This window comes from Narcine bancroftii, chromosome 2 (genome assembly GCF_036971445.1).
Source record: "Narcine bancroftii isolate sNarBan1 chromosome 2, sNarBan1.hap1, whole genome shotgun sequence".
Taxonomy (NCBI): Eukaryota; Metazoa; Chordata; class Chondrichthyes; order Torpediniformes; family Narcinidae; genus Narcine; species Narcine bancroftii.
The window spans coordinates 97,183,838-97,200,031 of NC_091470.1; the positions used below are offsets into that span (position 1 = coordinate 97,183,838).

The 16,194-nt window shown below is 45.6% G+C and overlaps 1 protein-coding gene across 2 annotated transcripts in view; it reads right to left on the reverse strand.

Moving 5' to 3' along the window:
• LOC138753950 (cGMP-dependent protein kinase 1-like) overlaps positions 1 to 13,590 on the reverse strand; it is a 77,112-nt gene extending 63,522 nt beyond the window's left edge. The window contains exon 1 of one of the 2 annotated variants that reach the window (XM_069917578.1): positions 13,274 to 13,590. In XM_069917578.1, coding sequence (XP_069773679.1) covers positions 13,274 to 13,590 — 317 coding nt within the window. Of the gene's footprint in view, positions 1 to 12,405; positions 12,545 to 13,273 lie in introns of those variants that run through there. The other variant, XM_069917577.1, reaches the window with a different exon arrangement.
• Between the last annotated feature and the right edge of the window lie 2,604 nt (positions 13,591 to 16,194).

Below are 16,194 nucleotides of genomic sequence, written 5' to 3' on the forward strand. Positions count from 1 at the left end.
CAAGGTGGTGGATACAGTCCTAATGTTGGGAAGGGATTTGGTGCAGTGGGTCAGCAAGGATATGGCCTGTTTCATGCTGTCTCTGTGACCTGAAGGAATACTTCAGTAATAACTTGAATTCCTCGCTCAGTATCTTGATTGGATCCTTTCTCCCTTGAGGCAATCTAATCTTTACTGATCTATTTTCTCACTGCTTCGTTTAATCCACACATTTACTTCCTCCTTACTTACAGGTGCAACATTTCTATTACGTTTTCTGCCCCTTGTAAATGTCACATTATTTGTTCTGGCACTGCAGTTTCAGTATTGGCAATGGGTATGAATTTAATTTTAAACAACTGCAGGATCGCCTCTGGCATATTTGTCCACAGTGGAGATAAATACTCAGTGGCCCATCAAAGCTGACAGCTTCAACATTTCTCTAGAGTTGCCACGCAGGCTGCAGGAGACAGTGATGGAGCCCAAGTGCACAGAAGCAATCAAGGTCAGAGACATCTGTCTTCCCACTGGCTTGAGATAAAAACAACCCATGGGAAGGTGTTTGCCACTCAAGTCAAGTCGTCGCCTTCATTTATCGTTCATGCCCTGCTCGCACGGTAAAAGACAAGATAGCATTTCTCCAGGACCACAGAGCAGATTTACAAATATAAGTTAGAATAGAAGTTAAATACATTAAAATATTAAGACGTATGCAGTAAAAAGTCCCCGGTTCACTATCCACAAATGTTCTGGGAATTCAGGAGCCTGACGGTTTGGGGAAAAAGTTGTTGCCCAATCCAGACATTAGGACCCAAGTGCTATCATTCCTCCTACCAGATGGCAGAAGGGAGAACAGTTTACGTGAGGGGTGTGTGGGGGCCCTTCACAATTTCTATCGCCTTTCACCTGCATCGAGTGTGGTCGATGTCCGTCATGGTAGGAAGGGAGCCCCCAATTATCTTTTCCGCTGATCTCACTAACCTCTTCAGGGTCTTGCGGTCCGAATTGGTACAGCTTCCAAACCAGGCGGTGATGCAGTTCCACAGGATGCTCTCGATACATCCTCTGTAGAATGTGGTGAGGATGGAGGGTGGGAGATGGTCTTTCCTCATACTTCGCAGGAAGTAGAGGTGCTGCGGGCTTTCTTGGCAATGGAACTGGTGTTAAGGGACTAGGTGAGATTCTCCGCTAAGTGCACTCCAAGGAACTTGATACCCTTGACGACCTCAACGGTGGAGCCATCAATGGTCAGCGGAGTGTGGTCCCCCTCGGGCCTTCTGAAGTCGACAGCCATCTCCTTTGTTTTATTAACGTTCAGATGTACCAGTCCGTTAGCGACTGCACCTCATCTCTGTACGCTCACTCCTTATTCTTACTAATAAGGCCCACCATGGTCGTGTCGTCAGCGAACTTGATGATGTGGTTCGAGCTGTGTTTAGCTGCACAGTCGTGGTTCAGAAGAATGAACAGCAGTGGACAAAACACGCAGCCCTGGGGGGCCCCCATACTCAGTGTGATGGTCTTGGAAGTGCTGTTGAAGCTGGAGCAGGCTGGTGACACCCTCAACCAAAAATGTTGGAGGCATTCAGCAATTCACTGAGAGAGAGCGCTAATCTTCCTTACAGAAATTTAAAAATAAATTTAGACTTCCAGCCCCTTCCAGCCCTCCAATTTACACCCAGTTGATCTACAACCCTTGGTATGTTTTAAACGGTGGGAGGAAACCGGATCCCTGGGAAAACCCACACAGTACAAGCTCCTTACAAACAACACAGGTCAATCTTTTGACCATGGTAAATACCTGTGTTATTCAAGGTGCTGAGAGCTCAGATAACCAGGACCGGGTGGTAAGCCTGCAGTCGGGTCATCAGGAGCTCGGATGAGCAACTGGACCGAGGAGCTGTGGATGGGGCATCGGGACCTTGGACAGGCAGGCGGTTGGGGTATGTGTCCGTGGTTAGGCCACCAGGAGCTCAGATGGGCAGGTGCTCGGGCCAAAAATAAGGGGGGAGTGGTCGACTTTTACCCGTGTCATATGCAAAACACAATTTTTGGGACACTAAAGGTGGGGTGGGGTCAACTATTAAACATGCCTATCAACCGACCAAACTAAAAGTTCCCTGTTCTTTAACTAACCTGCAGTTAATGTTAAGATGCTCACCTACCCCCAACCCAGAGAAACCCTAACTTGAGCAAGAGAATTTCTTTGTGATGTATCTTAGAGACAGGAAGAAAGTGAATGATACCTAATGTTAGAGAATTCAGTATCGTCCAGAAAGCTGCATTATACCCAGACAGAAGCTTTGAGCTCGAATGGGGCTTCACTGAAACTCTACAGGAAACCACAGGGGCTGAAAATCAGAGTGAGAGTGGAAGGTGAATTAAAAAGCTTCAGAAACAATGCCTTATCTTCCATCTGGGCATTTTGTCACCGCCTGGACTTCATATCGAGTAATCTCCCTTTAAATAGCATGCTCTTTCTTCCACAAGAGGGCTGGAAGGACTTAGCCAGTCAAGCAGCAATTGTGGGAAGAGAAACCAGTCAGATAATGTTGACCGTTTCTCTTTCTACAGACGCTGCTTTACTACACGAGGTTCTTCCAATATTTCTGCTTTGGATTTCAGCCCCTGCTGTTTATTTGTTCTCAATCTCGTTCTCCCTCTCTGTACATGAATTGTTTCACCTGCCGACCTTTATCTCTTCTTCTTGGGGCGTGGTTTGGCTGCTGGCCCCTGTGTGCCAGAACTTACCTTGAAGAAGAACTCAGACCCGAAATGTCAGTAATCTATCTCCCATGGAAGTTGGAGAGGGTTCAGAGGAGGTTCCCAAGGATGATTCTGGGAATGAAAAGGTTGTCGTACGAGGAGTGTTGGACCATTCTTGGCCTGTACTCATTGAAGTTTAAGAGAATGAGGGGGTGATCTCATTGAAATCTTTCAAATATTGAAAGGTGCAGACAGAGTAGATGTAGAATGGTTGTTTCCTATGGTGAGAAAGTCGAGGACAAAAGGGCACAACTTCAGGACTGAAGGGCATCCGCTTAGAACAGAGATGCGGAGGGATTTCTTCAACCAGAAGGTGGTGAATCTGTGGAATTTGTTGCCCCAGGTGGTTGTGGAGGCCAGGACATTGGGTGTATTGAAAGCTTAGATTCATAGGTTCTTGTTTAGCCAGAGCATCAAAGACAGGCAGTGGGGCGGAGTGGGGAAATGGATCAGCTCATGATTAAATGGTGGGGCAGACTCAAGGAGCTGAATGGCCTATTTCTGCTCCAATGTCTAAGGGTGTTATCGAGAATGCAGAGTTCCTCTGGCATTTCTGTCTTGTTTACAGAACAGCAGATCACACATGTTTAGCAACTTAATCTTATCCCACCTGTTCATTCAATCAGAGAAATTTCTAACTGAGAGGGGTGGATAAGGTGAAAGATGGGGATGGAGTTTTATTCATTAAATCTATATATGGTTCCCAAATTTTATAAAAGTTTTCAATTTTATTCCTTAAACTATAAGTAATTTTTTCTAAAGGTATGCAGTTCTGCATTTCAATATTGCCATCTGTCTAACTGTACCAGACTCTCAGTTTCCCATGTTACTGCTAGACATTTCTTTGCAGTCACAATGGCTAATTTTAAACTTTTTTCTTGATATTTATCCAATTTCAGTTTATATATTCCCAAGTAAAAATATTCTTGGATCTTTTTGCATGTTTATCTTCATAATTCGTCCTAACAATACACTCAAATCGTTCCACTTTCTCACAGGACCAGACCGAATGGAAAAAAGTTCCTATTTCCTTGTTAGATCGAAGACGCTTATCCAGATAATTAGAATTAAGTCCATTCAATTTATGAGGAGTATAAAATAATTGATGAAGAAAATTATATTGAACCATTGGATATTTAGCATCAACTGTATTTGTAACACTCTCTTGGCACAATTTTGACCATATTTCCTCCTGAATTTGTATATTTAAATATTTCTCCCAGCATAATTTTGATTTATATAAATCTATTTTCCTTTCAGTTTCTTGTAATTTTATATACATATTAGTAATAAATTTCTTAATAATAAATATATCTTATTATACTTTCAAATTGACTTTGTTCTGGGAGTCTCAAATCTGTTCATAATTTCTTTTTAAAATATGATTTTAAATGGTAATATGCAAAATTGTATAATTTTGTATATTATATTTAACTTTTAATTGCTCAAAAGATTTTTTAAAATCCCAAAAAACAATCTTTTATCCTCTGTATACCTTTACTTTACCAATGATCAAATAAAGAATTATTCAAAGTGAAATGAATGAGCTGATTTTGTTTTAACAACATTTTAGGACATTGATAATTTTTAATCCCTCTCTCCATATGAATCCCTTTCCATATTTTCAATATATGTTTTAAAATTGGTACTTCAATTTTTCCTTTAAACAATTCACTATTCCACTTATATAAAATTTGTTCTGGGGTAGTTTCACTTCAAGCCTAAAGTGAACGTGGTATACTCCCATTACCTGCTAGCATCCAGAAAACAACAGTTTTGATCTGAATCCAAACTGTTTTCTCACCCATTTAACAACAGGAGGACAAAAATCTTAAATGAACTGCTTTATAATAATTTTTAAAATTCAGTAATCTTAGTCCTCCCTGATCAAATTTCCAATTGATCAAAAGACCAATTCTTGACATTTTACCATTCCAAATAAATTCTCGTATAGTTTTATTCAAACGCTGAAAAATTATTTCTGGTACATGAATGGGCAATGATTGAAATAAATATTGTGTTCTTAATAAATATTCATCTTAATACAATTCACCTATCCTATTAACGTTATTAGCAAATATTTCCATCTTCTCAGATCTTCTATCTTTTTTTAAGTGGTAATTTAACAAATAAATTCTTTATATTTCTATCAATTTTTATTCCTAAATATTTAATTGTTTCATTTTGCCGCTTCAATTTTGTTAATCTTTTACATGGTGAATAATCCATATCCACCATAGGCATCACCTCACTTTTATCTACATTAACCTTATAACCCAATCTAATCCATATTCTATTAATCTCATATCCAACTTAATCAATGATATTTCTGGTCTTGTTAAATATACTATAACATCATCCACAAACAAACTAATTGTATGCTCTTTATTACCTATCTCAAATCCCTTAATTTATTTATCAATTCTAATTATTTCTGTTAATGGTTCTATTGCTAATGCAAATAAAAAATGTGACAATGGACAACCTTTTCTAGAAGACCTTTCTAACAAAAAAGGTTTTGATATTTGTCTATTCATAACCACTTTTGCTTTTAACTGATCATACAATGCTTTTACCCAATTTACAAAAGTATTTGGAATCCCAAAAGCATTAAGTGCTTTAAACAAAAAAAAATCCCATTCCAATCTATCAAATGCTTTCTCTGCATCTAACAACCACTACCGTTGGTACCTTTCTATTTTTTGCTACATTTATCAAACTTAAAAATTTAATTACATTATCTGCCACTCTTCTATTTTTAATAAAACCAGTTTGAGGCATTAATTTTGGTAAACATTTAACAAACCGATTAGCTAATAATTTTGATACAATTTTATAATCCATTGTAGTGATATGATTGTATGTGCTGGCTGGCCCTTCCTCTGGGTGTCTTCTACCTCGGCTCCTCCCTTAGTCCTACCCATGTGACCCTGGGCTATAAAGGTTGAGTCCCATCTCCTTCCTGCTCATTCCTAGACTTGGACCTGGGCCAGCAGTCTCTAGTACAATAAAGCCTATCGTTCCCCTCAGTCATTATTGGAGCTACTGATAGCACCCAACAATTTATTGTACTAGATTCTGGAGGTCTCCAGTAATGGAGAAATTGCTGTGCCCAGAACGGCTGGAAGTTGACCCCCCAAATCCTAGGTGGTTCGGTGCTCTTCGAGGATTGGATGAACTGCTTCAACAACTTCCTCAACGCTGCTGCTGAGGTGGTCGACTCCGATGAGAAGTTGAAAATCTTTCAGACACGAGTCGGCCAGAGGGCCTTCCTGACCATCTAAGGCAGTGTGACCTACAATGAGGTGATGGCTGAGCTACGGGTGCTGTACAAGCCTAAAGTGAACGTGATATACTCCTGTTACCTGCTGGCATCCAGAAAACAACAGCCTGGTAAGTCCACTGAAGAGTTCATCCAGTCCCTGGTTACACTGGGAAAAGACTGTTTGGGGGAACCCAGGGCCACGATGTCCCTAACCTAGTGTGTGGAAGAATTGATTTGAGATGCCTGCGTCTCGGGTCTGAGGTCGGATTATATCTGACAACAACTCATTGAGGATGACCCGCTCCCACTCAAAAGAGCTATCAACTTAATCAGAACCTTAGACTCAGCCCAGCGTTACACTGTGTCGATAGCGGGCAGAAGCGGGCCATCTCCGTATGTTCCACCATGAGGGCTTTCGGCCTGGGACTCTATATCGGGCACTACCGACCAAATCACGTCTGCAATCATGCCAATGGCATCATCAAGATGCAACTTCCGTGGGCAGCCTATGCCCCGCGAGAAGGGCTACGTGTTCAGGCTGCAGGAAGAGGGGCCATTACCAGAAAGTCTGCAGGTCCCAACCACAGTCCGGGGGCAGCACAGAGTGTATTCCTGAGGAGCTTCTGGCGCTGACCGGATTCATGGTAAGGGGAGTGCCATCTTGTTGGCCATTCCTCCCAACCTCAACACCTCGGCCCAGCGACCCGATGACGTCACTTCCAACTGCTACAACTCCACTTCCGCCTTCTTCCTCATCGAACACTGCATGGTCAACATGGAGGTCGCAATCTTGGGAAGGCCTCCCCGCCGATGATGACAATGAATGGATGCCTGTCCTGGCATCGGTCACCTTGAATCAAGCCAGCCCTCACCCGATCTCGAATTTCATGATGCGGATCGAGGTAAATGGGCATAAAACAAACTGTCTTTTCGATAGTAGTACCACGGAAAGTTTTGTGCACCCCGACGTGGTCCAGAGACTCTCCCTTCTGGTCCGACCCATGATTGGGACCGTTTAAATGGCTGCAAAGGACCAACAGACCAGTATCTGGGGGTATTGTGTAGTGTCACTTACGGTGGGGGGAGGGAGTGTTTTAACAATTTGTATTGTTAATTATGTCTCACCTCTGCACATTGATCCTCCTAACCCTCGACTTTCAGAATCAGTTCAGGAGCTTGACGATGGTGTTCGGAGGCCCCCAATCACCACTGACCGTCCACAGCCACCAGTCCCCAGCACCGCCTTGTGGTCCCAGCATGCAGCCACCGGCACCGTTCTGCAGGCTCAGTACCCAGTCTCCGGCACCGTCCTGCAACCTCAACACGTCACTGTTCGCGAACCTCACCCCGGATTGCAAACCGATCGCCACTAAGAGTAGGCGCTATAGTTCAGAGGACTTGCAGTTCATCCGGGCTGAGGTTCAACGACTCCTGGCGGAGGGGATCGTAGCCCCTAGCACCAATTCCTGGAGGGCGCAGGTCCTCGTGGTCAGAGGTGCGGGCAAGCCCCAGATGGTAATTGATTATAGTCAGACCATCTACCGCTTCACCCAGTTGGATTTGTATCTGCTTCCCCGTATAGCCGACTTGGTCAATAAGGTCACTAAGTACAGAATTTTTTCGACCATTGACCTCAAGTCTCACTTCCTGCTGGTGCCTTTCGGGGTTACTAATGGTGCTTTTGCCTTTCAGCAAGTGATGGACTAGATGGTGGAGGAACACGAGCTGACGGCGACATTCCCCTTCCTCGACAATGTCATCATCTGCGGCCATGACCAGCAGGACCACAACGCGAACCTCGCAAAGTTCTTGTGTACGGCCAAATCCCTCAACTTGACGTATAACAAGGACAAATGCATGTTCAACATGGAGCGCCTGGCTCTTCTTGGATGCGTCGTGGCACATGGTGTCATTGCTTCAGACCCTGACCACATGTGACCACTCATGGAGCTCCCTGTCCCAAACTCCCTGAAGGCACTTAAGAGGTGCCTGGGGCTGTTTTCCTATTGTGTCCAATGGGTGCCCAGCTACACCGATAAGGCCCACCCCCTAATCCGTATGACCACCTTCCAATTATCAGTGGAGGCCCGGGCTGCTTTTGACCAAATTAGAGGAGACATCGCTGAGGCCACGATGAATGCTGTGGATGAATCTTCCCCCATTCAGGTGGAGAGCGATGCCTCTGATGTCGCTCTGGCCACCATGTTAAATTAGGCAGGCAGGCCGGTAGCAGTTTTTTCCTGCACCCTGCATGCTCCCGAACACCGGCACTCCTCCATCAAGAAGGAGGCTCAAGGTATTGTTGAGACAGTGCGCCACTGACGACACTACCAGGCCAGTAAAAGATTTACCCTGCTGATTGACCAGAGGGCAGTGGCCTTCATGTTCAGTGCCAAACAATGGGGTAAAATCTAGAATGACAAGATTCTGAGGTGGATGCCCTATCCTGAGGGATGTGCGCCAGCGCGCATCTCGACTGTCTCCAGATCCTACATGACCACCTATGTCACCCCGGAGTCACAAGGTTGTATCATTTCATAAAACGTGAAACCTCCCGTACTTTATAAAGGATGTCCGGTCCATAACCAGACGCTGCCAAATCTGCACCGAGTGTAAGCCCCAGTTCTACTGGCCAGAAAAGGCACCCCTCATCAAGGCCACTCGCCCTTTCGAATGACTCAGTGTCGATTTCAAGGGCCTCTTCCCAACCACAAATAGGAACCCCTACTTCCCTGACGGTGGTGGACGAATTCTCCAAGTTCCCCTTTGCAATTCCCTGCCTGGATATGACCTTGGCTATGGTGATCAAGGCCCTGAACAGCATCTTTACTCTGTTCAGGTATCCCAACTACATCCATAGTGACCGGGGGACCTCGTTCATGAGTGAGGAGCTACGACAGTTCCTTTTGGACAGAGACATAGCCACCAGCAGGACCACCAGCTGTAACCACAGGTAATGGCCAGGTGGAAAGGGAGAACGGTACCGCCTTGAAGGCGACGCTTCTGGCCCTCAGATCTAAAGATTTGCCAGTATCCCGCTGGCAGGACGTCTTGCCCGAAGCCTTCCATGCCATCCAGTATTTACTATGCACCATTACTAACACCACCCTGGATGAACGCCTCTTTGCGTTTCCTAGGAGGTCGGCGAATGGTTCCTCCATCCCTCCCTGGCTGACAACCCCATAACGAAGCAATTTAACCAATATCGGACGTGGACTCTGATCTGGTTTTGGTTTTGGCTTCAGCTATTTCAATTTCAATATCTCCTTGAAATTCAGTTACCCCCAAAGATTGCGGAATCCAACGTCGCAAAAGCCTCTTCATATCTTGACCTTCATCGCCCTCTTTAAGTCCAACAATTTTTATATTATTTCTTTTGCTAAAATTTTCTAAAATGTCAATTTTTTGAGTTAGTTCATCTTTTGTTGTAGCCGCTTCAGCTTGAATTTTTTTTTATCTGGTCTTTAACATTTTGAATTTCAAATTCATTTCCTTTAATTTTTTTTTCTTCCACAGCTTCAAATTTCTTATCCACCTGCTGCATCATTCTTTCCACCTTCTTTGTAAAATTGTTATTTTCAACTATACTCTCATTACACTTTTTAACCTGCTGTTAATTGCAGCAAAGATTGATGAAAAAATTCCATACATTTCTTCATTTCAGCTGTAAATATATAAGGCTCTTTCATTTTTTTTTGTCTTTTTAGCCATAGCTCGTCCTAGATGTGATTCCCGTTCTTCTTGGTCTTCAACCTGATCACTGGAGCAGGAGGCTTCATGGGCTTTATAAAAAATTTCCCCCCTTTTTTAATGTTCTGCGCAGGCGCAACTCCTCGCACATGCACAGTCACTTTTCCTCCCATGACAGGTGGCCATTGTCAGGGGGAGACCTTGTACAGCAGTGTCCAAGGCCTCCCCAGCTCCAGGCTTTTCTCCACGGACTCCTACCTTCCAGACAGCTCCAGGATTCTTCTTCAAGGTAGGCCTCACTTCTTTACCTGTCTCTTTTCCCTGTTCAATTTCTTGTGAAGTTATAACCTTTCCTTTTTTTTTAACTACTTCAACCTTTATTAACTCTCTTTTTAAACTTTTTCAGAGAGAGAAGGAATTCGGTCTAACCCCATGTCATCACATGGCACGCGTTCCCCCCCCCCCCCCCCGAACTGAAATGCAGTCTGATTTGTTTAATTTTCACATCTCGTTAGCCAAGTTTTTCATATCTGAGCCTACAGATCTAGCCTGCTTGGTAAGCCTCACCATGTTATCACTAGCAACCCATTACACAGACCAAGGGGTTTAATGTACTGGTTCCTCGAGGCCTGTGCATCCTCTCCCAGACTCTCTCTTTGTTCTAGGCATTCCTCCCCCAGCTTCTCTCCTTCTGAAACCTTGCGTTATTTCTCTCTTTCCCAATTCCAATCAAGGGCGGAATTGCTGATTGTTTCTCTTTCCACAGATGCTGCGTTTTTCCAGCATTTTCCGTTTTTATTTCAGAACCGCGGCATGGTTAGCGCAACCCTATTGCTGCATCAGTGACTCGGGTTCGAATCCAGTGCTGTCTTTAAGGAGTTTGGACGTTCTACATGGGTTTCTCTGGGGGCTCCAGTTTCCTTCCACCTTTCGAAACATACGGGGATTGTAGGTTAGCTGGGGCATTTGGGTGGCAGAAGCTTGTGGGTCAGAAAGGCCTGTTACAGTGGTGTATATCTAAATTTAAATTAAAAACTCACTGACACTCCCCTTTATGCATTACTCAACCTGTTTAATTATTTAAACATTTTGTGGAGAAGGAAACCACTGACCAGGGATGTCTGCCACAAACAAAGATCATGAACTAACACCAAGGTCAACCATTTGACAGACAACATCTCAATGGAAAACTGAATTGGTTAACTCTTGGCTGATGTCACTAAGATAATCATTTCATGGTGAGAATTTGTCACTTTATTAGTGCAGTCATGTCTGACACATTTGAAAGTCTAGCACAAGTGTTATAAAAATAAACAGGAGAAATTGTGAGTGTTTCTCCAATTCATAAATAATTTCTTTCGAGGTCCTGTCATTGGAAAGACATTTTTAAACAACACATAACAGGACAGCACGGTTAGTGTAGCGGTTAACGCAACGCTGTTACAGCACCAGCGATCAGGAATGGGTTTGAATCCCACGCTATCGGTAAGGAGTCTGTACATTCTCCCTGTGTCTGCGTGATTTCCTCCGGGGGCTCTGATTTCCTTCTGCCCTTCAAAACGTACTGGGGATTATAGGTCAATTGGGTGTAATTGGAGCGCCGAAAGGGCCTGTTACCGTGCTATATTTAAATTTTAAATATGAAAACAAAATAAATTTTACAAATTTTTAACATCAGAGATGTCCTTCTGCCATTTTCCCACCAAGGTCAATGTCCCCCAGTTCCCAATTTATAACCATGAAGAACCCCTTTGAAAGATGATGTCAATCAGGCATAAACAGAGGGGAAGCTTTAGTCCTTCCAATGGTTATGCATTCTTTTCCTGAAGGGGTGACTTCAGCTTTTGTCTGTCTGCACGGTTGTTGTTGACAGCGGTCCAGCTCAGTTGGGTAGTGCCAAATTCTAGCCCACCCTCAACAGCCCAACAATCACACAAAAAAGGTGACAGAACAGAAGGAGGACATTCAGCCCATCCCGCTGATGGGAAAGCAATCCAGCCAGTGCCACTCACTTGCCTCTCCCATAGTTCTATGAATGCTATTTGCTGACAATTACCCTTACAGTTTTCCTCCTACCATTTCAATTAGATCTGCCTGCCGTCCCGTCTTGGTCACGCATTTCAGACCCTAACCTCTCCCACACATGAACATAGCACAAGAGTCAACAGGTCCCACAAACCCATCCCACTGATGCTTTATAATCTGCTTTTCCTTCCATCACGTTTGACTCTTTGACCAATCACGTAGGGTCTCTTGGCTACTGAATGGGAACATCTTCTCCCCACTTACTCCATGATGTTACATGATAGGGTTAGCTTATGAGGAACATTTTTGATAGCTCTTGGCTGGTTGGAATTTAGAAGAATGGTTGGGGGGGGGAGGGGGATCTCATTGAAACATTTCAAATGTTGAAAGGCCTGGACAGAGTAGATGCAGAAAGGTTGTTTCCCATGGTGGAAGAGTCTGCGTGGGTTTCCTCCTGGTGCTCTGGTTTCCTCCCACCCTTCAAAAAATACTAGGTCAATTGGGAGGCATGGGCTGGTGAGCTGAAAGGGCCCGTTACTGTGCTGTGTGTCTGTATGTAGGTATGTCTGTATTCACACCGCCAAGTACATGTGGGTTGAACCGGCCAATTTAGCAGGTCTGTCGCAGGTAATCTCACGGTGTGAAAGGTCCCAACTGGACAGAGCCGAGTAAAAACCAACCTGGTGTCAGAGTCCAGCCGAGTTAACTCGCTAATCACTCTGTGGCGGTGTGAGTGGTTTACTCAGCTTACTGGGTGCTTGCGTCCATCTGGCAGTTATATTTCACAGCGTGGCCGGCCATGCTCTGACGTGCTGTCAAATGCAGTTGATGGGGCTGATGTAATATGTCACTGCCGATGTCACCGCTGGAGGCGGGGACCCCCCCCCCCCCCCCCACCCACTAAAATCCCCGTTCCCGATGAACCAGGTAAATCATGGTACAGTGGGAAAGACTGCCAGGGTGCAGCATGTCCGGAACGTTTACCCGCTTCCTCGGATGGTTGGCGGTGTGAAATGTCTAAAGAGGGGGCACAACTTCAGGATGTAGAGGAATTTCTTTATCCAGAGGGCGGCGAATCTGTGGAATTTGTTGCGGAGGCCAAATCGTTTAAAGCAGAGATTGAAAGGTTCCTGATTAGTCAGGGCATCAAAGGTTATGGGGAGAAGGCAGGGCTGAGTGGGACAATGGATCAGCTCATGATTCAATGGCGGGACAGACTCGATGGGGTGAATTTCTGCTCCTATGTATTAAGGACCCGCTTCCAAACCCCCACCCCCGCTCCAAAAAGGGAGTGAGAGCTCCTTCAGTCCGCGGTGTCCCTGCCGCGGATCTCTCTCTCTCTCTCTCTCTCTCTCCAAACACTCGGGGCGTCACTTGCACCTGGTCTCTTTGAAAAGGGAGCGACAACAATAAAACAGAGAAGACTGGCAACTCTCAGCGGATCAATACGGGGTTCAGGTTTGCGGTGCGGTCCCCTTGGGTGCGAACTCGTGGACTTTCTCTCGTGGACGGTGGGGGGGGGGGGGGGGGGGGAGGGGGTTCACTCACTGTGAACTCTTGGAGTAGCTGGACAGGGTGACGTGACTGATGTCCTGCAGGTCGACCGCGGTGGGCTCTGCCGAGATGGCCTGTCTCTTGGTCCGCTGCTGTTCCTGCGTTTGGGCGCTGGGCTCGCCGTGGTCGGCGGCTGGCGGGGCGACCGGCCGCAGCACCGAGCGATATTTATCCAGCTCCGTCTGCAGCTTCTGGATCAGTTCGTCTTTCTGGTCAAGTTCCAGCTCAAGTTCGTCAATGAGCGCGTCCCTTTGCCTCAGCTCCTCGATCTTCTCCTGCAGCGCGTATTGCAGGTCACGTAGGGTCCCCATCTCCTCTCTCTCTCCCCCCCCCCCCCTCCCCTCTACCACAAGCTGCAAGCCCTAGCACCCGCCGGCGGCGCGCAGAAATGCGGGAAGCCTTGCAGGCGGATGGCTGGGCACGATTACCATTCCCCGTGCACTCCCCGCCGTCGTCCCCGGGAGATCAGCCGCGCTGTTTAACACTGCATTCCCAGACGCATCTCCGCGTCCACTGGAGAGCTGGGAGGTGGGCAAGAGCCTCTCCAAACATACGCACTTATCCCTTCCAGGGTGACAGCCCAAAACTTCCAGTGTGCTCAGAACAATACCAGGATTCCAGAGAGCGAGAGCTGACCCAACCAGCTCCAAAGTCCAACGAACCCGGAATTGGACTGCACACACGCGAAGCCTCTCCCGATCTCCTCCAGTCCAGTCCGAGCCACACGGGGGATGCGCGGTTGGTTGTTAAAAATGGTTCGGGATCAGGAAAGCATGTTCACATCAAACGGAATCGACCCGATCCGACTGTCGTTGTTGCCCCGTGGGTGGAGTTCGCTGAAGGCAGGTGGCCACTCCCAGGGCAGATTCAGCACCACAGGTCAGGGGACAGCGCCCAGCAAAGTCCCCGCCAGGCACGTCCACTCCCACGGCCATGGGACTTGGACCAAACTGTTCGCGCTCTCTCTCCCTCGGATTGTATGACTGCAAGTGTGTGTGTGTGTGTATGTGTGTGTGTGTGTGTGTGTGTGTGTGTGTGAAAGAGAGAGAGAGTATGTGGGTGAGTGTGTGTGTGAGAGTGTGTGTGTGTGGGGGTGAGAGAGTGTGTGTGTTAGAGAGTGAGTGAGAGTGATTGAGAATGAGGGGAGGATGAGAGAGAAGATGGAGAGTGTGAGTGAGTGTGTGTGCGGAGGTGTTAGTGAGTGTGTCTATTTGTGTGGCAGTGTGTGTTTGTATGAGGGTCTTTATGTGCGAGTGCTTTTGCATGGTGTGTTTTGTGTGTGTGGGCGTGTGTGATATCTTTTACTGATATTTGTGTGGAGTTCAAGGTGAAGCTATTTGAAGTCAACATTAAATTTTGGAGACTTTAATTAGAATGGATTCAGTTTCAAACCCCATTGATACCCGCCCACACAGTGTTAATGCACAGGGCGGTGATGAGTGAACGTGGTTTTGACCAGAGTGTATTTTGAGTGGAGCTATTACATTCAGACAGAACCATTTAAAGCAGAACTTTCTGTTTTTCCAACCATGGCAACCAAATCGTCCATTCTCTCTAAACTGCTAAAGAATAGGTGAGCATCCTTCCAGTCATCTGCAACTGTTAGATGGCTGAACAATTGGCAACAAACAATTGTAGCTTCAGTGCAAAGTCACTCAGGATTTGAGCCAATTCCCAGAGACCTGACACCTTGTCAATTAAATATCTTCCTGCTACAGGACCGTGCTCATTGAAAATGCCCTCCTTGGAGTTCGAAGTTCAGATTTATTTTCAGAGTACTCGCGTTTACTTGGCGTTCATACCATAAACCTTGCAGTGTACAGTGAAAATGAAATACCGTTTCTCCGGTCCATGGAGCTGGTTATTTACATGAATAAATTACCTCTGAAACTTTTTTATGAATTACATATCACATAAATATCATGTTACATATGCTAGCCTTGTTTCCCTGGAGTGCAGAAGCCTCATGGCTTGGGAGAAAAAAATTGTTTCGCAATCTGGTCGTGAGGGTCCGAATGGTTCAGTACCTCTTCCCGGATGGCAGGAAGGAGAACAGATTGCGGGAGGGGTGTGTGGAGTCCTTCACAATGTTTATGGCTTTCTGCAAACAACAGCAGTTATAAATGCCCATCATGGCAGGGAGGGCAATCCCAATAACCCCCTCTGCAGACTTGCATTCTGAGATGGTGCAGTTCCCGAACCAGGTGGTGAAGCAGTTACATAGGATGCTCTCAATCTATCCCCTGTAGAATGTAGTGAGGGTGGAGGGTGGAAGCTGGACTTTCCTCAACATCTATAGTACATACAGAGTGCATGATGCACTTTGCCAAACCTTTCTTGTCCTCACCATAAGACATGGGAGCAGAAATAGACTATTCAGCCCATTGAGTCTACCCCGCTGTTTAATAATTTTCCACTCAGCCCCACTGCCTGGCGTTCTCCCCATAACCTTTGCTGCCCTGGCTGATCCTATCAATTTCCACCCAATGACCTGGCCTCCATCTGTGGCAACAATTTCTACAGGTTCACCACCCTCTGTCTAAAGAAAGTCCTTCACATCTCTGTTCTAAGTGGACACCCTTCAATCCCCTGTGAAGCCCACAGTCTAAAGTCAAGAGCAGGATCTTGAAACTAAAGGAACAGTGCATCTTTCCAAGTCAAATGCATTTGTGAAGTAGAACATTCATTCTCACCCTTGCAACCAAAACAGCACCTAATCTCTGTAGTTGAGGTCTTCGTAACAGCATCTTGGTGAAATTATATTTAATCTTCCATTTCGTGCATTTTTAGGTCTTCAAAATTCTAAACTGTACTCTCAATTATCTTCAGAATTATATAAATATTAACTATTTTCAACCAATTCGATACTTCTTGCTTTATCACCATTGTCTTTTATGGATCCATATCCAATTGTA